The sequence below is a fragment of the Spinacia oleracea genome, chromosome 3, assembly GCF_020520425.1.
Source record: "Spinacia oleracea cultivar Varoflay chromosome 3, BTI_SOV_V1, whole genome shotgun sequence".
Classification (NCBI taxonomy): Eukaryota; Viridiplantae; Streptophyta; class Magnoliopsida; order Caryophyllales; family Amaranthaceae; genus Spinacia; species Spinacia oleracea.
In genome coordinates, this window is record NC_079489.1 from 158699802 (window position 1) to 158720976 (window position 21175).

The 21175-nt window shown below is 41.8% G+C and overlaps 1 protein-coding gene and 1 non-coding gene across 2 annotated transcripts in view; one reads left to right on the forward strand and one right to left on the reverse strand.

The window, feature by feature from the left end:
- Positions 1-681: 681 nt before the first annotated feature.
- Positions 682-787, reverse strand: LOC130471060 (small nucleolar RNA R71). Its single transcript, XR_008931748.1, has one exon. It is a non-coding gene; the product is annotated as a small nucleolar RNA R71 (small nucleolar RNA).
- Positions 788-16072: 15285 nt separating this feature from the next.
- Positions 16073-21175, forward strand: part of LOC110797823 (uncharacterized) — a 29001-nt gene continuing 23898 nt past the window's right edge. Inside the window, exon 1 of the mRNA XM_056839868.1 lies at positions 16073-16102. Within this exon, the coding sequence (XP_056695846.1) occupies positions 16073-16102 (30 nt within the window). The remainder of the gene's footprint in view (positions 16103-21175) is intronic.

Sequence of the window (21175 nt, forward strand, 5' to 3'; positions counted from 1 at the left end):
TATGAAATGGCGCCGTTGCCGGGGAACGGTTTTTGTTTTTCAGCTAAGTTGAGTCTAGTTTAACCATAAAGAAAAATACCAAAAACATTTCATTCTTGCTTTACTTTTTCCTTTTCATTGCTCACGGGTTGTTTAAGTTTTGTATGCAAAATAGGGGACGAACTCGTCATAGTCCTATCTACCCTCTCGACCTAGAGTTAGAGAGGACTTTGCAAAGCTTGAGACGTATCCGGACCCGTTCGTCGAGCTATAATAGATTCGAACCCTTGAGTGAAGCTACGGATCAAGAGTCAGTAGATCCAACCATTGAGAGAATGACTCTTCCGGTTAAGAACCTAGGAAATCCGGGGGCCTTTGAGGCGACTTGCGGCATTCAAGCGCCGACTACCAATGCAAACAATTTTGAAATAAATCCCGCATTGATTAATTTGGTTAAAAGTCACCCATTTTTCGGAAAGAGTAGTGAATCACCACATGAACACTTGAAACAATTTGAGCACTATTGCGATACCATTAAGCACAATGGAGTGACTTCCGATTACATAAGGTTGACGCTATTCCGCTTCTCCCTCTTAGGGCGTGCTAGCGATTGTCTTGACAAGGAGGTCAAGCCAAACTCACTTCGGACTTGGAATGAAGTGACAAGTGCACTATTGAGCAAGTTTTATTCGCACGGGAAGGAGTACCGTCATAAGATCCAATCTTTTGAGCAAAAGCGGGATGAGTCTCTATTTGAAGCATGGGATCGGTTGAAAGAATATCAAAGGGAGTTCCCTCACCATGGAATCCCTAAGTGGCTCCTCCTCCAAACTTTCTACTTGGGATTGTGCCCAACCTCCAAAACGAGTCTTGATGCGGGGGCGGGTGGTCCAATTATGAATAAGACGGAGGACCAAATAGAGGAGATCATAGAGGATGTCGTGCAAAACTATCAAGCATGGCACGTGGGGACTGGGAATTATGATTGCAAGAGAAACGGTGAGGATGGCAAAGGGTCGATCTATGCAATGGAGCAAGCGCATATAATTGAGAAGCTTAGATCAAGGCTCAAGAAGCTTGAGAGTGCTCCTAGTCAACCTCCATCACCATCGACAATTCATCCACCATCGGCTACTCTTCTCACTAAGGGGAAGAGCAAGGTGAGTTCCTACAACACCATGCCTTTAGATACTTCTTTTTGTGAAAATTGTGGTGAGCATGGACATTTCCCTAGTATGTGCCATTTATTGCATAATGTTTCATATGTTGATTATGGACCTTCTTATGAAGGAGAATTTGATGTGGAATATGCAAATGCTATGAATGAAAGGCCTAGATATGATGGCCCCCCAAACCAAAACTTTGATAGGCAAGCACCTAGAGGCCCCCCAATGCATGCTAATTATCAAAGTGGATCCTCCCAAGGCTTCGGCCAAGGATGTGGGTTTGATAATCAAGGCCGAGGTAACTATAGGGCGCAAGGCTATCAAGGTCAAGCATCCTATGGTCAATCTCACGGCCTTGGAAATCAAAATCAATACAATTAAGGTAGTTATAACCCTAACCACCAAGGTGGAGGGGGTTACAACTATCCTTATGGGCAATATAGGGGTGCTTCTAGTGGAGGCTATCCGTTGAACCCGGGAGGTTAATATGGTAGTTCTCAATTTCCTCCTCCCGGATTCAATGGGCCAAGGACCTATGGAAATCAATACCCACAAAATCCTATTAGTTATGGCAATGCACCTCCACCACTCCCGCCTCTCAAGTCTAACCTTGAGGCTCTTATCGAGTCGTTCGTGGGGGCGCAAGCCAAGAAAAATGTTGAGTTTGAGGATGGATTCAAGCAAACCAATACTCATTTGAAAATGATCGAAACTCAATTAACACAACTTGCTAGCACCATCAAGGAAAATCACGTGCATACTAGTCTCCCACCCCAAGATCAACCTCCTAAGAAAATGTATGCGGTCATGACTAGGAGTGGGAAGATTTTAGATGATGGTGCTAAGTTAATTGACGCTCCTTGTTCTAGGGGAGAAGAATCTAAGGGAAATGAGTCTACGGACTATGATGTGGGGGAAGAGAAGTCTCACGTTGATGACGTGAGCGATGGTGTGAAGCCAACGGAGGCTACTCTTCTACCTCTCCCTACTCCTCCTCTCCCCTTTTCCTCAAAAGTTTGTTGGAAAGAAGTTAGATGACCAATTTGAAGGAAATAATGCCCTTGGTCCAAGTATGCATTCTATGTTAAGTCTAATAAATGCGGTTCAGTATTAATTAACAAGTTAATAATTCAGTGAGATCAAGTGAGCTGAATGCCTAGCTAGAGGCCGCTTCAGTTCAAGTGGAATTAATGATATTAATCCACAGCTTACTCTTGACTGAACCCGTAGGGTCACACAAATAGTACGTAAACGGATCAAGTATTTAATGGCATTAAATACTCCATCTATGAATATTCGGAACCGACGGATCTTGGTTTCAGTGGGAGCTAAGATCGTCACAGGCAAGAAATGAATACTCCGGAAACGGAAATATGGATCGTATCGGAAATATGAATATTATCCAAGTCGTAGATGTTGCCGGAAACGGAAACATGGTACGTATCGGAAAATATTGTTGGAAATGGAAATATTACCAGAATCGGAAATATTGCCGGAAACGGAAATATTGTCAGAATCGGAAATATTACCGGAATCGGAAAATAATTCCGGAAACGGAAATATTAAATATTTGTTCGAAACGGAAATTAATTCCGGAATCGGAAATATTAAATATTGTTCGTATCGGAAATAGATTCCGGAAATGGAAATTTAATCGGAAGCGTATCGTACGAATTAGCATCGGACGAGGCCTGCCGGACGAAGGCCCAGCACGAAGCCAGGCCATCGCCCAGCAAGCACGCACGCCACAGCCCAGCGCGCACAAGGCCGCGCATGCGTGGGCCGCGCTGCGTGGGCTGCTGCTCGCATGCGTGGGCAGCCCTTGTGGCTGCCGTGTGTGTGTGAGTTTGAGCTCATGCGAGATTCCTGAATCTGCAAGAGTCAATGTATGATTAAATGTCTATTCCTATTGGATAAATTGATTAAGTAGAATTCATGTAGAATTCTAATTCCAATTAATTCGCATCCTACTAGGATTACGATTCCTTTTCCATAACTCTATAAATAAAGGCCTAGGGGTCATAATTTATATACAAGTTTCAAAGTATTCAAAAGTGAGTTTTTGAGAGAAAATTCAAACACCCATCTTGCCCCAAAAGTGCCGAATTTTCTGAGTACCTTAAGGGCGATTCTAGTTGGTCAATCTTAAGGCGGATCCGGACGTGCTGTGGACTTTCTACGGAGGGACGACACTTGGAGTCCTAAAAGACTTGTTCTTGTTCGGTTCGGGCGCAGCTAGGGAAGGCACGCAACAAAGAGTATGCATCTAAACTATGCTAAATGATTATGTGTAAATAATATGTTTCCTGGGTTAATGGTTGTTTCCGCATGATTTATGTAAATGTCATATGTATCATAACCTAACAGTGGTATCACGAGCCCCTTATTATTTTCATAATCTAAATTGCATGAACATGGTTAAATATTACAAATTTGCAAGAATTAAAAGGGGTGATTAATTTTCGTAATTGTTAATTAATTGCAAAATGCGTTTATTTAATTATATGTACGCAGTTTTTCGGCAGTTTCTTCATTACTCATCCGAATTGAGTGATTTTTGTGTCAATTCCGCATGTAAAAGGCATTCTAAAATTTTGACAAAAATAGTATTTTTCTGCCGAACCCAGAATTCTCAAATTCGAAGCCTAACTATGACTTTTCGAAGGTTTTAGTTTTTCGGATGCAAAATTTCGTAAATTTAAGATGTTAAATTAAATATTTGCGATTCTTGTTGATAAATCTTGAATTTTTGATTGACCTACTGCATATGTTTAACAAGTTTGAATGCCTAGTCTTGTTAATTATGCAATCTAATTTGTAATTATGATTAATTTGTTGAAAATTAGAATAATTTAGAATTAATTTGATTTTCATAATTAATTGTAATTTAATTAGAAACCTATGATTAAAAACCACCATAAAAATTGTAAATTTACGATAAATTTTAAATTTTTATGACCTAGACTTGAATCCATATCAATCGGAAATCAATTGGATAATAAATTTTCGATTTTTTCGCCCTAAAATTATGAAATTAATATTATTTATTAATTTGTCATTAATTTTAAATATAAATTTTAAATTTTTATGCGATTCGTTCAAATAACTTGCACGCACGAAGCAATGGACGCTTCGTGTTACCCTTAAGGGGTGTTGTATAATGCGGGCATGCGACGACGAGCAAGGGAGCTCGTCGCCCGTGCGGCACGAATGCAATGAGCAAGGGCGTAGTGCACGAGCGCAAGGCAGCAGCCCTGCCTTGTGTCGTGTGCCACGAGCAATGAACGGATGGGCATGGGCGAGGGGCGAGCCAAGGCAGTCGCGTGTGGGCAGCAAGCGAGCTGCGCCACAGCGCGCGCTGCCTCGCACAACTGCGCGCAACCTCGTGCGCAGCGAGCGCAAGCTCGCGTGCCACGAGCGCTGCGCACAGCATCACTCGCGCGCACAGCGCGCGACGTCGCCCGCCCAGCGAGCGATGTCGCGCACCAGCGAGCGATGGCTCGCGCGCGCGCAGCGAGCGATCTCGCGCGCCAGCGAGCGATGGCTCGCGCGCACCAGCGAGCGATGCAGCGCCCCAGCGAGCGATGGCTCGCGCGCACCAGCGAGCGATCTCGCGCACCAGCGAGCGCGGTAACGCGCGCGCGCTGCGAGCGATAGCTCGCGTGCGGTGGGCGCTGTGCGGAGGCTTGCGTATGGGACAGCAGCAGCTATGCAACGAGCGCATGGGCTGCGCGCACATGGCCAGCAATGGCTGTGTGCGTACAGCCCATGGGCGTGCAACGCGTAGGATGTTTGCGTTTCGATTAGATCGTTTTTGAATGTTTAATTTGAAAATTTCAGTTCACGTAATTTTAATTAATTTTAAAATTAATAATTTGAATTAATTTCTTGGATTTTAATTTTGAATATTATAATTATAATAAATGGCATTTATTCTAATTATTTTACTAAAATTAAAATCATGAATTAATTTAAATGCGACTGAAATTAAATTAAATTTTGGATTCAATTATAAATTTATATGAGCTTTAAATTTTAATTAAATTTGTATGTTTCCGGTTAGACTAGAAATACAATTTTATGTTTAAAATTAGTAAAGCATATGAATTTATTGGTTTAAGTGGGAGCGCTTTTTAGTCATAAACTCTTGATTAGGTCTACAAATCCTTAAGGTTAAAACAACTCGATTAGAATTAATAAGGACTGAATAATTGGTAGATTATTGGTGACCTTGATTAATTGCTGCAAATGTTTACGTGATGCATAATGTGTTTTACTAACCAACTATGTGGGCCATTCATGATAATGAATGGGTGAATGGTATATATTGTATATGTACTGTTTTGCAGGTTATGAAGTGACTAGTATGGCCCAAATAGGATAGAAAATATGGTCTGCGTACCATTAATTTGAATGTAATTGGTCTAAAGCACCAAAGTTATTTTTCAATTCAAATATGGTCTGCGTACCATCAAATAGTTGTAATTAGTTATAACTTATCCTATTTGAAGAAAATGGTGCCTCCCACGGAGATTTTCAAGACGGACTTTGAAGTCAAAGCTTCAAGATGAAGTCGGGCCATACTAGATCACAAATATCTTATGCATGTTTTAAGTTATTTATTGCTTTAAATATGTCTTAAAATGCATGAGATCAAAAGCTTGATTATGTTGCATGATTAAGGATTTTAGTTCACTTAAAATCTAACCAACATAGTAAGAGCCTTAAGTTCCAAACTTAAAAATTGAGTTAAAAGGTGCCATGCCAAAATATACACTTGCTTGGATATCCTTTACATCAATCTAGTAATAGTTTTCGCTCAGCGAGGTGTTACTTATTGGTCCTAAAGGGGCAAGGTACACAAATAATTGTGAGTACATGTTAGTTTTGGTGAAACTCAACGATATAAGTAAGGAGTCCTTTTATGTCGTGGCAAATTCGATAGGTTTACCTAATAAGTTCTTAGACGTACCTATCAACCAAGAATAGTTTCTAGACTATTAGCAAAAGGCTTTTGCTTACCTAAGATGTTCTAGGATTAAGTCGACAAACTGTGCTTAGTTCTTCAATGATTTTAGGATCTTGGAATCATTTTATTCACACCTGCCGGAACACATAACTTGAATAAAATGCTTAATAAACATTGAATTATGCATGTATGCTAGAATTTAAATTTATTAAGAGAAACTGTGAATGGTTATTTATTTGTTTATTCTTTTCAATTGTAGTTTTTAATATGGCAAACAACAATTCATTCAACATTCGATCAATTCTCGAAAAGGAGAAGTTGAACGGGAAAAACTTCCTTGACTGGCAAAGGAACTTGCAAATAGTTCTTATGCAGGAAGAAAAGGAGTATGTCCTAGATGAGGCGATGCCCGAAGCTCCAGGCGACGGGATCACTCAGGCAGCCCTCAATCGTTGGATTGATGCCAACAAGGATGTGAAATGTCTAATGCTCGCCACCATGAGTGCGGATCTGCAGAAAACGTTCATCAACTCAGATGCTTTCACAATCATCAGTGAGTTGAAGAACATGTTCCAAGATCTGGCTCGAGTCGAAAGATTCGAGACTCATAGGCAAATTCTTGAGACCAAGCTTAAGAAAGGCGAGCCCGTAAGTCCACATGTTCTCAAAATGATTGGACTCATTGAGAATATGAGTCGGCTGGATCAGCAATTTTCTCAGGAAATGGCTATAGACACCATCCTCCATTCTCTTCATAGCGGGTATGATCAGTTCAAACTGAACTACAGTATGAATAGTCTGGACAAAACGCTCACTGAGCTTCACGGTATGCTGAAGACCGCTGAAAAGACGCTCAAAAGTGATAAGCAGGATGTGCTTATGGTGCGTGGGGGCAAGTTCAAGAAATCTGGAAAGAAGAGGAATGCTAAGAAAGGTGGCAACAAGGCCAGCCCAACTAAGCAAACTGGCGCCAAATCTGCAAAGAGGAAGGTCAGTCAACCCACTTCTGAATCCGAATGCTTCTACTGCAAGAAGAAGGGGCATTGGAAGAGAGATTGCTTGAAGCTAAAGGAAGATCAGAAGAACGGAACAGTCGTTCCATCTTCAGGTATTTTCGTTATAGACTGTATACTTGCTAATTCAACTTCTTGGGTATTAGATACAGGTTGTGGCTCACACTTATGTTCCAATCCACAGGGACTAAGAAGAAGTAGAAAGTTAAGCAAGGGTGAAGTCGACCTACGAGTGGGAAATGGAGCACGGATTGCTGCATTAGCTGTAGGAACTTACTATTTGTCGTTGCCCTCCGGGCTAGTTTTGGAACTGGAAGAATGTTTCCATGTTCCAAGTCTTACTAAAAACATCATTTCAGTTTCTTGCTTAGATGCTAAGGGATTTTCCTTTATAATAAAAGACAATAGTTGTTCGTTTTATTCTAAAGAGATGTTTTATGGATCTGCTAGATTAGTCAATGGACTTTATTTATTAGATCACGACAAACAAGTATATAACATAAATACCAAAAAGGCCAAAAAGGATGATTCAGATCTCACCTATCTGTGGCATTGTCGATTAGGCCATATAAACTTGAAACGCTTAGAAAGACTTCAAAGGGAAGGAATTCTAGAACCATTTGACTTAGAGGATTATGGTAAATGCGAATCATGTTTACTTGGCAAAATGACAAAGCAACCTTTCTCTAAAGTTGGAGAAAGAGCAAATGAACTATTGGGTTTAATCCATACAGATGTATGTGGACCAATGAGTACAAATGCTAGAGGTGGTTTCAGCTACTTTATCACTTTCACTGATGACTTCAGTAGGTATGGTTATGTCTACCTAATGAAGCATAAGTCTGAATCCTTTGACAAATTCAAGGAATTTCAGAGTGAAGTAGAGAATCAATTAGGCAAGAAGATCAAGGCACTGCGGTCTGATAGAGGCGGTGAATATCTGAGCTATGAATTTGATGACCATCTGAAAGAATGTGGAATTCTATCAGAATTGACTCCTCCTGGAACACCACAATGGAACGGTGTGTCAGAACGGAGGAACAGAACCTTGCTAGACATGGTCAGGTCAATGATGGGTCAGGCCGAACTTCCATTAGAATTTTGGGGACATGCACTAAATACAGCTGCACTCACTATAAATAGAGCTCCGTCTAAAGCTGTCGAAAAGACTCCATACGAATTATGGTTTGGAAAGCCTCCAAATGTGTCTTTTCTTAAGATTTGGGGATGTGAAGTATACGTCAAACGATTAATTTCAGACAAACTTCATCCAAAATCTGACAAATGTATCCTTGTGGGCTATCCAAAGGAAACAAAGGGGTATTACTTCTACAATACATCTGAGAACAAAGTGTTTGTTGCTCGAGATGGTGTCTTTTTGGAGAAAGATCACATTTCCAAAATGACAAGTGGGAGAAAAGTAGACCTCGAAGAAATTCGAGTCGAACAACAAACTCTAGAGAATGCTCAAGATGACATTCAGGATGAAACTCAGAGATCTTTAGAAGAATCTGGTGAGAATCATGGTCAATCTAGAGATGTTACCCCGCGTAGATCGCAAAGATATAGATCTCAACCGGAAAGGTACTTAGGTATTTTGACGAACGAGAGCTATGACGTTCTATTACTTGAAAGTGATGAACCTGCGACTTACAAGCAAGCTATGACGAGCCCTAGCTCCAAGCAGTGGCAAGAAGCCATGCAATCTGAATTAGACTCCATGTCTGAAAACCAAGTATGGGATTTGGTCGATTTGCCAGATGGCTACCAAGCCATTGGAAGCAAATGGGTTTTCAAACTGAAAAAGGACAAGGATGGAAAACTTGAAGTTTTCAAAGCTAGATTGGTTGCAAAAGGTTACAGGCAAGTCCACGGTGTGGATTACGATGAAACCTTTTCACCAGTTGCAATGCTAAAGTCTATTCGAATAATATTAGCAATCGCTGCATATTACGATTACGAAATATGGCAGATGGATGTCAAAACTGCTTTCTTAAACGGCGTTTTAACAGAAACTGTGTTTATGACACAGCCTGAAGGTTTTGAGGATCCAAAGAATGCTAAAAAGGTATGCAAGCTAAAGAAGTCAATCTACGGATTGAAGCAGGCATCCAGGAGCTGGAATATACGTTTTGATGAAGCAGTCAGTGACTTTGGTTTCATCAAGAACGCGGACGAATCTTGTGTATACAAGAAGGTCAGTGGGAGCAAAATTGCTTTCCTAGTATTATATGTCGACGACATATTACTTATCGGAAATGACATTCCTATGTTGAACTCTGTCAAGATTTGGCTTGGGAAATGTTTTTCGATGAAGGATCTAGGAGAAGCACAGTACATATTGGGCATCAAGATTTACAGAGATAGATCTAAAAAGATGATTGGACTAAGTCAAAGCACTTATATCAATAAGGTGCTTGATAGGTTCAAGATGGCGGACTCCAAGCGAGGCTACCTACCCATGTCTCATGGAATGACTCTAAGCAAGACTCAGTGCCCAAAAACACTTGATGAGCGTAGACGAATGAATGGGATTCCATATGCATCATTGATTGGTTCAATAATGTATGCTATGATATGTACACGCCCGGATGTTGCGTACGCACTCAGTGCTACGAGCAGATACCAGTCAGACCCAGGAGAGGCGCATTGGACTGCTGCCAAGAATATTCTGAAGTACCTGAAAAGGCACAAAGATGACTTCCTGGTCTATGGTGGAGATGATGAATTAATTGTTAAAGGCTATACGGACGCAAGTTTCCAAACCGACAAAGATGATTTCAGATCACAGTCTGGGTTTGTCTTCTGCCTCAACGGAGGAGCAGTAAGCTGGAAAAGTGCTAAGCAAAGCACCATTGCGGATTCTACAACTGAAGCGGAGTACATTGCTGCACATGAAGCAGCAAAGGAAGCTATATGGCTAAGGAAGTTCATAGGAGAACTTGGTGTAGTCCCCTCCATTAAAGGACCAATAGCCCTGTATTGTGATAATAACGGAGCTATTGCACAGGCAAAAGAGCCTAAACACCACCAGAGAGTCAAGCATGTACTTCGTAGATTTCACCTTCTACGAGAGTTCGTTGAAAGAAAAGAAGTCGAGATAAGCAAAATTGGAACTGATGACAACATATCAGATCCATTAACTAAACCTCTGCCGCAAGCGAAGCACAACTCGCACACTGCAGCTATGGGAATCAAGCATATTGGAGAATGGCTTTGATGTCTCTGTTTAATGTTTTAAAGTTTTAGAGTTTAAATCTTTGTAAAACATTATTGGTTAATCATTCACAATAAATGAAAGGAATTCATTTTTCCATTTAATTTGTGGTTTATTAAATGATGAGTCCCTTCAACTTGACGATATATTCAAGATAGACTGTCAGGACCAGTCCTGTGACTAAGAAATGTCTATCAAGTGAACTTGAATGTCAAAGGTTGAAAATGGTCCCTAATCGGAGTTTTCTATAAAATTGGACGCATAGAAAACGTTAGACGATTAGAATGCAAGATGACTAGTAGTTCTGTTTCTTGAACTATGTGGACATGGCAATGTCATAATCATTTGCATAGATACTTACTTTGGGAAGACTAGTATCGGACAAGACCTATGAAACTTTACTGTAAGAGATGAAAGTCTGTCATAAGTAAATTTCATTAAATTATTAGACACTAAATCCTCAATACCTGAGTGATTTGAGATTACTTGTTTGAGAACTGGTTGCTTTGACGTTGACCAACCGTCGCACCGTAAAAGGAGGCTATAAAGGCAACGCTCAGGTAATCACCTATCAAACGAAGTCTAATCTCAAGATCGCAAGATTGGGATTGTCCTCCCATAAATCGGGAAGAGATGCTTAAAAGTTGTACAAGGCCACTCGGAGAGCTAGAAACTGTGAAATGCATGGCCGTGCTCGGATGAATCATAGGCTATGATTATCTGTTTATTTGATCAGTTGAACTCTGAAACCGAGGAACACCTCTGGACATAATAAGGATGACAACTCTTACCTTATGTTCAAGAGCAAGCATCGAGCGACAAAGGAATTAGGAAATGCACACTTGTCCCTAAGGACAAGTGGGAGACTGAAGGAAATAATGCCCTTGGTCCAAGTATGCATTCTATGTTAAGTCTAATAAATGCGGTTCAGTATTAATTAACAAGTTAATAATTCAGTGAGATCAAGTGAGCTGAATGCCTAGCTAGAGGCCGCTTCAGTTCAAGTGGAATTAATGATATTAATCCACAGCTTACTCTTGACTGAACCCGTAGGGTCACACAAATAGTACGTAAACGGATCAAGTATTTAATGGCATTAAATACTCCATCTATGAATATTCGGAACCGACGGATCTTGGTTTCAGTGGGAGCTAAGATCGTCACAGGCAAGAAATGAATACTCCGGAAACGGAAATATGGATCGTATCGGAAATATGAATATTATCCAAGTCGTAGATGTTGCCGGAAACGGAAACATGGTACGTATCGGAAAATATTGTTGGAAATGGAAATATTACCAGAATCGGAAATATTGCCGGAAACGGAAATATTGTCAGAATCGGAAATATTACCGGAATCGGAAAATAATTCCGGAAACGGAAATATTAAATATTTGTTCGAAACGGAAATTAATTCCGGAATCGGAAATATTAAATATTGTTCGTATCGGAAATAGATTCCGGAAATGGAAATTTAATCGGAAGCGTATCGTACGAATTAGCATCGGACGAGGCCTGCCGGACGAAGGCCCAGCACGAAGCCAGGCCATCGCCCAGCAAGCACGCACGCCACAGCCCAGCGCGCACAAGGCCGCGCATGCGTGGGCCGCGCTGCGTGGGCTGCTGCTCGCATGCGTGGGCAGCCCTTGTGGCTGCCGTGTGTGTGTGAGTTTGAGCTCATGCGAGATTCCTGAATCTGCAAGAGTCAATGTATGATTAAATGTCTATTCCTATTGGATAAATTGATTAAGTAGAATTCATGTAGAATTCTAATTCCAATTAATTCGCATCCTACTAGGATTACGATTCCTTTTCCATAACTCTATAAATAAAGGCCTAGGGGTCATAATTTATATACAAGTTTCAAAGTATTCAAAAGTGAGTTTTTGAGAGAAAATTCAAACACCCATCTTGCCCCAAAAGTGCCGAATTTTCTGAGTACCTTAAGGGCGATTCTAGTTGGTCAATCTTAAGGCGGATCCGGACGTGCTGTGGACTTTCTACGGAGGGACGACACTTGGAGTCCTAAAAGACTTGTTCTTGTTCGGTTCGGGCGCAGCTAGGGAAGGCACGCAACAAAGAGTATGCATCTAAACTATGCTAAATGATTATGTGTAAATAATATGTTTCCTGGGTTAATGGTTGTTTCCGCATGATTTATGTAAATGTCATATGTATCATAACCTAACACAATTCTCCAAGTTTCTAGACACTATTAGTAAGCTTTATGTGTCATTGTCTTTCACCGAGACGCTTAAGCAAATGCCACATTATTCTCGGTTCATGAGAGACATTTTGTGTGGCAAAAGAACTTGTGGCCCCAAAAAAACCGTGCACCTCACGGAGAATTGTAGTGCCTTGATCTTAAGCCCGCTTCCCCCAAAGCTCAAGGATCTCGGGAGTTTCTCGATTCCTTGTAGCATCAAAAAGCTGAAATTTGAAAAGCGATTTGGGGGCAAGCCTGAGTATTTTGCCATACAAACTCTATGAGAAGCTTAGTCTTGGTGATCTCACCCCTACCCATATGTCTTTGCAACTAGCCGATCGCTCGGTTATGTTCCCTTTGGGTAGGGTTGATGATGTTCCCCTTGTGATAGGGAAGTTAACTTTTCTTGTTGACTTTATTGTCTTGGACATTTATGAGGACACCCATACCCCTATTATCTTAGGGAGGCCATTCTTGGCCACGGTGGGAGCTCTCATTGATGTTCAAGGTGGTCTTATCACCTTAAAGGCGGGAGATGTCAAGGCTAGCTTCAAGCTTTCTAATGATGATGGATGTTGTTCCAAGATTAAGAGTTGCATGAAGTTAGACACTATTGCTTTCATTAAGCATTGTTATGCTAATATTTCTAACGACTCTTGTGTTTCTAAGTTTGATGATAAGCTAGCTAAGAACAACATCAAGGAGAAGAAGGTATTTGTGAACCCCTTGGTGTTGGGTGATTACTTTGATGATGTGATAACCATCCCCGAGATCTTCGGGTTGGGTCTAGATGATGTTGGAGCAGAAACTTCGGCTCCCAATGGTAAGCATTCTCCGAACATGAAGCACAAGAGGGGCAAACATAAGCTTAAGGGGATTTGGTTTGATCCCACCTCTCTGAGTGGTGGCTTAGGTAAGTTGTTTGCGCCCAAAGGGGCAAAAAGGATCTTTTTGACTTGTGATGATCCTAAGTTGGTTGCATTTGACCCCCATGAATATGGGGGTATTCGTCAAGCTAATGACGTTAAACGAGCGCTACCGGGAGGCAACCCGTGTATTGGTACTTTCTCTTGTCCCCCCCCCCTATGAGTTTTGGGGGGATTCGTCAAGCTAATGACGTAAAACAAGCGCTTCCGGGAGGCACCCCGCGGGTTTTGTGCATGTTTTTGTGTGTTTTCATGGTGTGGATTCATGTCATCCACCATTGCCTTGCTCGTTGCCACTTTTTGGTGAGTTTGTTTGATTTTCCGGTTCTTTGCGGAACTTGCTCCCACGGCATCTCATGTAATATATTTCTATCTCACATACATTCTTTTGGACGGGCATTAATCTTGTGGGGCATTAGTTGGATGGGTAGCTGTGCCCCTCCTTGTTTTGTTTTAGACCTTGAGGACATGGCCTAATTCAAGCTTGGGGGGAGATTTTATTGTGTGGTTGCCATTGTGATGTTCATGCCTATGATTTCATGCATTTGTGTGCTCATGTATATACTTTAGTGCTTAGTTTCTTTGATTTTAGTTTCTTTTTGTTTTCTTTTGTTTTCTTTTGTTTTTCTTATTTTCTTTTCTTCCTTTTTCTTCCCTTTTCTTTCCTTTTTCTTTGTTTTTCTTTGTTTTTCTTTCCTTTTTCTTTGTTTTTCTTTCCTTTTGTCAAGGCAAGTTTTTCTAGCTTTTTAGGAATTATTCTTGATTTGGGCATAATGAAAATGGAACTTGTAGGTTAGAATGCTTTTATTCCTAATTGGTAGATGTGTGCACGGTTTTCAATGTCTTGGTTCGAGTCTAAGATTTAGGTGTTAAGAAAGTCGGTTAGAACTTTGGGTAGCATGAGTCTTGAACCCTTGGTTTGTGGTAAGACGGTGTCGTTCTCTCTAGTGACTTGAAACTGGAGAGAGTAGTATTTGCTCCCATTTGTGAGGATCATGTTCATTTTAGCCCAAACACAAGTATACATAAATTGAGTGGCATGGATCCTTGGCTTGACTTTCTTATATCCCAAATTTGACTTTTTCCTTTCCGAGACCGCGACCGAACTACTTTAAGGGACGATGGAGGCATTTCTTTCGGTGACTATTTTTCTTTTTAGATTAGGACATCTTTATTTTTATTTTTCATTGATATTTTTGTTTGCACTTACCCCCTTGCTAGCCATTTGAGCCTTGCCCCTTCATTTCTTATAAGCTCATTACAAGCCTATTAGCCTTTGTTTTATTTTCACCCTTAGAAGTGATAGTGAAGCTTTGTGTTATTGTGCTTCATGGTTTTTTGAATGATTATGCAATGATGAAGAATGATTGTTGTTGGTTGGAATGGCAAGTTTTGGGAAATATGTTGCGATTTGGGGGCAAGCGTGAGTATTTTGCCATACAAAATCTATGAGAAGCTTAGTCTTGGTGATCTCACCCCTACCGCTATGTCTTTACAACTAGCCGATCGCTCAGTTATGTTCCCTTTGGGTAGGGTTGATGATGTTCCCCTTGTGATAGGGAAGTTAACTTTTCTTGTTGACTTTATTGTCTTGGACATTGATGAGGACACCCATACCCCTATTATCTTATGGAGGCCATTCTAGGCCACATCGGGTGCTCTCATTGATGTTCAAGGTGGTCTTATCACCTTAAAGGCGGGAGATGCCAAGGCTAGCTTCAATCTTTCTAATGATGATGGATGTTGTTCCAAGATTAAGAGTTGCATGAAGTTAGACACTATTGCTTGCGTTGAGCATTGTTATGCTAATATTTCTAATGACTCTTGTGTTTCTAAGTTTGATTTTAAACTTGCTAAGAACAACATCAAGGAGAAGAAGGTATTTGTGAACCCCTCGGTGTTGGGTGATTCATTTGATTATGTGATAACCATCCCCGAGATCTTCGGGATGGGTCTAGATGATGTTGGAGCAGAAATTTCGGCTCCCAATGGTAAGCATTCTCCGGACATGAAGCCCAAGAGGGGCAAACATAAGCTTAAGGGGATTTGGTTTGATCTCACCTCTATGAGTGGTGGCTTAGGTAAGTTATTTGCGCCTAAAGGGGGCAAAAAGGAGCTTTTGACTTGTGATGATCCTAAGTTGGTTGCATTTGACCCCCCATGAATATGGGGGGATTCGTCAAGCTAAGGACGTTAAACGAGCGCTACCGGGAGGCAATCCGTGTATTGGTACTTTCTCTTGTCCCCGGCCCACAGCCATCTTTATTCATAATGAGAGACGGAGGGAGTACTCGGTATCATTTGTAAAGAAGCGTCTTTAAGACGTTTGATGCTCTTGTTTAGCTAGTGATCAAGTTTACCCTTTGGAGTCGTTATGAGATTCATGTCCGGTTGTCTTCAGGTGAATTGACGGCTAAAAACTTGGCAAGACATATTCTCAAGACCGTATTGAGAGCGATTGTGCAACCATTTACAGGGTTGTAGTGATCCGACCCAGTAGGGTCTTTCATCTTACCTTCAAAAAAAAAAAAAAACCAAACTCTTTTATGTGTACTAATATACGCCAACTTCGAGTTGAAGGGTAACTATTTTCGATGATGGAAAGGTCTGTAACTCTTAATCAACAGGTTGGTGATTCAATCCCCACTAGGGTCACTTTGAGGGATGATTTTGCTTACTATTCCCTCAATTTTTAAAGTATCTAGTCTGTTAACCTATAACGAGTTAGACTTGTACGGGATTCTGCGAAGTATACTTGCTACATTAGTTAACATATGGCTTATTGGGCAAGGACATGTTGATCATTAACTAAAAACTTCATCATCAATGCAGTTGTAACTACTACAACAAATTTAATCAATTCCTTTCTATATCAAAGTCTATACTAATAGTAGTCCGTAAGGGACTATTAGCCACAAACTAAATGATTAATTATGATTGTTACTATCAGAGAAAGTAGGTATACAACTATGCATGCATGGCTTGATCAATGAAAGGCTGGCGACAATGACTAATCTTCCCACTAGTATGAAATATTTGATATTTTATCATACTCCGTTCGTTCCTAAATGATTGATTCATTTGACTTCTCGCTGTCTTTAAAGCATGACTTAAAATATAATTATCTCCAATTATATTCACGTAAAAATTATAAAAACTAGACATTCTACTTCTTTTACCAATTAAGATTAACAAGTACTACCTCCGTTTCAAAATGATATTTACTTTTTTTCCGTTTTAGTCCGTTTCATAAAGTTCTTTACACTTTACTTTATTCTATTTTTGACATGAAAATTTACTATATTATCCTTTTTACCCCACAATATTTACAATTTTTCACTCACTTTATCTTACTTTATTCACTTACGGAATATTTCTTACATTCACCCACATTTTTACACATTTCTCTTATTTTATTCATATTTTATTATACACAATTAACTTTTCTTCTTGTGTCTTGATATTTGAGCAAATAGCAACTATAAAAATCTTTATGAAACGACGGTAGTACTCCATAATATTTTCATTGGGCAAAAAAACGTCAACCTAACTCCAAAAATCCCAAAAGGCAAAACTTTATTGTGAAAGTAAATATTATGTGAGCGAACTACTTCTGTATTTTACATTCTTTGTACGTGCTCGAATGATGTGGGAGCATTTATAGTAACATTTTCATTACTTTCTAGCATTTCATGATCTTACAGTCCGATTTTACCAATGGGATCATACATTCTCACTGATCCAAAGTACATCTACGATCTTGACATCCTTGGTGATAGCTTCTTATTAGAGCTGATCAACATTGGCCCGGCCCGAAAAATGTCGGGTTTTGGGCAAAATATTTCGGGCCGATTTTTGGGTCCGGTTCTGCCCGGACTTTTTTAAAAAATTACGTGTTTTGGGTAACGTAAAACAACAATTTTATTATAAATTTGGTCCGGCCCGAAAATGACCCCAAAAACCCGCTATTTTTTGCCCAAAATAGCGGGTTTTTGGCACAAAAAATTGGCCTGAATCTTGGCCCGGCCCGACATAATGGGTAGATTTTTATTGTCGCGGCCCGGTCCGCTTTTTTATCAAGTCTACTTCTTATATATAAATAAAACACTCAAATATTAAGGTTTTCTTAGAGATGACAAACATGTTGTGTCAGGTCGAGTTCGTGTTTGGTTCCACGTTGATTGTTGCTCGTAAAATTAATCAAACCTGTGTTTTTTTAACCAAACCTATGCAAAAAGTAGGATCTTTGCATGATTAATCTAAATGGGTTGTGTTGTCCGGTCGATTTATAATTTCTCTCGGTAATTTCGTGTTCATGTCGTGTCAGTTTCGATTGTATTGATGTGTCATGTCAAAGACTGTCAGCTCTAGGTTTTCCTATGAGTTAGGATTGGATCCCCTTATCTCTCATATACTCAGTACGTTTATCAAATCGTGGTCAATTACTCCTAGCTAACAATATTAATTGGTTTGATTGATGATGTAAATTAAGTTCCACACAATCAACGAAGTTAATTATACAAAGATGTTTGGTGGGCTAAAAGAGGTAGAGGACGAACATTATTACATAAAGTGGTACCCAATCATGGTAGTACTGACCCCTCAAGAATAATGTCTTGACATTTATTTGACGTTCAAGTACCAACATACCATTCCAATGGTGACAATTTGCATTGCCTATGTTCGTAACTGTTTGGGCTCCCAATTGACTCTCAATTGGGCCACTAAGTCCAAAGCCCAATGGCTCTAAACAACAGCATCAAACCTACCAATGGCTATTCAGCCATCCATTAAGGCCCAAGGCCCAATAGCAATAAATGACCTATGGGCATTTATTATGCAAACACTATAAATAGGCCGCCAAGGCTCACACCTCAAGGTACGTCCAATTTATCGCCTTAAGACTACTCTTCTAGAGAACTTCTCTCTAGAATCCGAGCATCGTTCTTACTTAGGCATCGGAGGGGCTTTCCTCGGAAACACCCCCGAGGCTAGTGACTTTGCTCTTGTGCAGGTGAATTCGGACTCTACTCATTCAAACAAGCAAGATCTTCAACACATACAAAAGGGCCTTCCTTCGAAGCCCATTGTTTCCATCTTTACAACACCGGAACAATTTGGCGCCGTCTGTGGGGACGAACACTTCAAAGCCTTTGAAAGACATCAATCACCTCTTTCCGCGAAAATGGTGAATGATGTTGTTAACAACAATGACGACGATATGATGGTGCGGTCAGATTCAGAATCTGACCAAGAGGAGCACCCTCAATCGATGGCGAGGTCACAGCCAAGCAGAGCTACGACCGCCACAAATGCAGGACCTCCGATTCCAACTAGAGAAGAGCTCACTGCGGCCATGACCATCATGCAAAACTTCCTCTTCAATGAGAAGCAGCAAGGACTGGCAAATGACCGCAGAGAAGAGAGGAGGACCAGGCGAAGGCTGAACGAGCCACCCAGTGCGGAAGTGTCCAGACCCGAACGAGAACTCCTTCCCTTGACAGGTACACACTTGACGTCGAGGTGGATGGAAAGCACGTGGGACACCCAAAAAAGGGCACAACAGCAACCAGATTGGTTTGCGAGACCATCGCCTACTCCAACAGCTCTCCAAAGCGAATCGACTACTCGTAACACTCGGGTCCGAAGCTCGGTGCTCAGCAGGTTGAGGCCCTCGGTCCACTCAAGGTTAAGACCCTCGATCCATACGAGACTCGGGGTGGGCGAGCCAAGCAGATCTGGCGAACGACCCGAGGTCAGTAGCCGAGAGAGAAGAAGAGACAGGAGGCATGATCGAACCCCTAGCCCCCATCGTACGCCCGAACGTTCTAATCACAGAACCTCGGCAAACGAAGGCATCAGGGCTAGACTCGGGAAAAGAATCATGACTCCCACGTCATCCCCTTTCTCGGACGAGCTGATCATGGAAGAAATACCGAAGGTAAGACTGCCAGCGCACCTGACCTACAGCGGAATCACAGATCCGAGGGATCATGTCATCTCCTACGAGCAGCAAATGTTCTTGAGTCCCTACTCCGAAGCATGTTGGTGTAAATATTTCCCAACCACGCTAACCGGAGTGGCGGGAGAGTGGTTTAGATCGCTGCCGAAGGGATCGATCAAGAGCTGGAAAAAGCTGAAAAAGAGATTCTGCACACAGTTCGTGAGCAACAATCGCCCCGAGCGAACCACAGCAGAACTGACCTCAATCCAACAAGAAAGAGACGAAAGTCTGAGAGAATTCATGGCCAGATTCATGAAGGAATCAACAAACATACCAAACTTGCAGCCAGACGTGGCCATCTTCGCCTTGAAGCACGCGCTCCAGGAAGGGAAGTTCCGTGACGAACTCTCAATGAAGAACCCCTCCAGAATAGCTGACGTGCTCCAAATGGCTGATGCGTTCATCAGAACCGAAGAGTTCAACAAGGCCGCTGCAAGACTGAAAGGATCGTCGGATCCGAGAGACACAAAGAATACCCAGAGCAAGCCCGAGGGCAGCTCAAGGAAGGGGAAAGAGAAAGTAGGAGCTAGAGAGATGAGCCCGAAGAAAGACGGGAGAAGGGGTGAACTTCAACCCAAGTACACCAACTACACTCCACTAGCTCTGCCCCGAAAAGAGATATTCAGCCTCAACAGAAATGACGAAAAGTGGAAACTACCTGGGAAGCTCAAGTCCAACCCAGCTCGGAGAAACAAGAACAAATGGTGCGAGTTTCATGATGACTTCGGTCACCACACCGAAGAATGCAACTCGTTGAAAGACAACATTGAGGACCTCGTTCGCCGAGGCTACCTGAAACAGTACTTGTTAGACCGAAGGGAGGAAAAAGAAAAGGCCGCAAGCGGCAAACAACACGAGCAACCCCAGAAAAGGGTCTACGAAGCAACAGGGCACAAGAAGAACGACATCCTAGTGGTGTTCGGGGGACAGAAGTCTGGCCAGGCCAGCAAAAAACACCTAAGAGCCCTCTCCCATCGGGTCAACTTCAGCGCGGTGGGAGATAACCAGCCACACCCCCCGAACATGACCTTCACTGCTGATGATTGCTTCGGAGTCCAGTACAAACATGACGATCCTCTGGTCATTTCCATGGACCTCAATAACCACAACGTACATCGAGTGTTAGTCGACGGAGGAAGTGCCGTCAATATCATCTTCAGAAACTGCTTCGAGCAGCTGATCCTCGAAGAGCCAGAGGAAGCACTGACGAAAGTCAGTTATCCTCTGATCGGATTCAACGGATCCGCAGCTATCCCTCGAGGAAAGATCACCCTGCCAGTCACAGTGGGTGAAGGCCAGGCAGCAAAAACCCTTCGGGACGAATTTTTGGTGATGGACTGCGACTCCGTATACAACGTAATCATGGGGAGAACCATGATTCACAAGATGCAAGCAGTCCCCTCCACATACCACCAGCTGATGATATACGTCTCGGATGCAGGATTCGCCGAACGAATCAGAGGTGATCAAGAAGTGGCGAGAAGAACCTGCCACACTGCTGTCCGAAAGCCCAAACTAGGGGACGGCCCCGAAGAAGAAAAGGGAGCTACGGGAGAGGAAAGCGAGGCAAAAAGGAGAAGAGCAAGCACGAGCAGCTTGTCTCCCGCAGAAGTTGATGCCCGCCCCGAAACCCTATCTCCCGAACCAGATCAAGAAATGGAGGATATCTTCCTCGAAGAGGATTCAGACAGGAGCG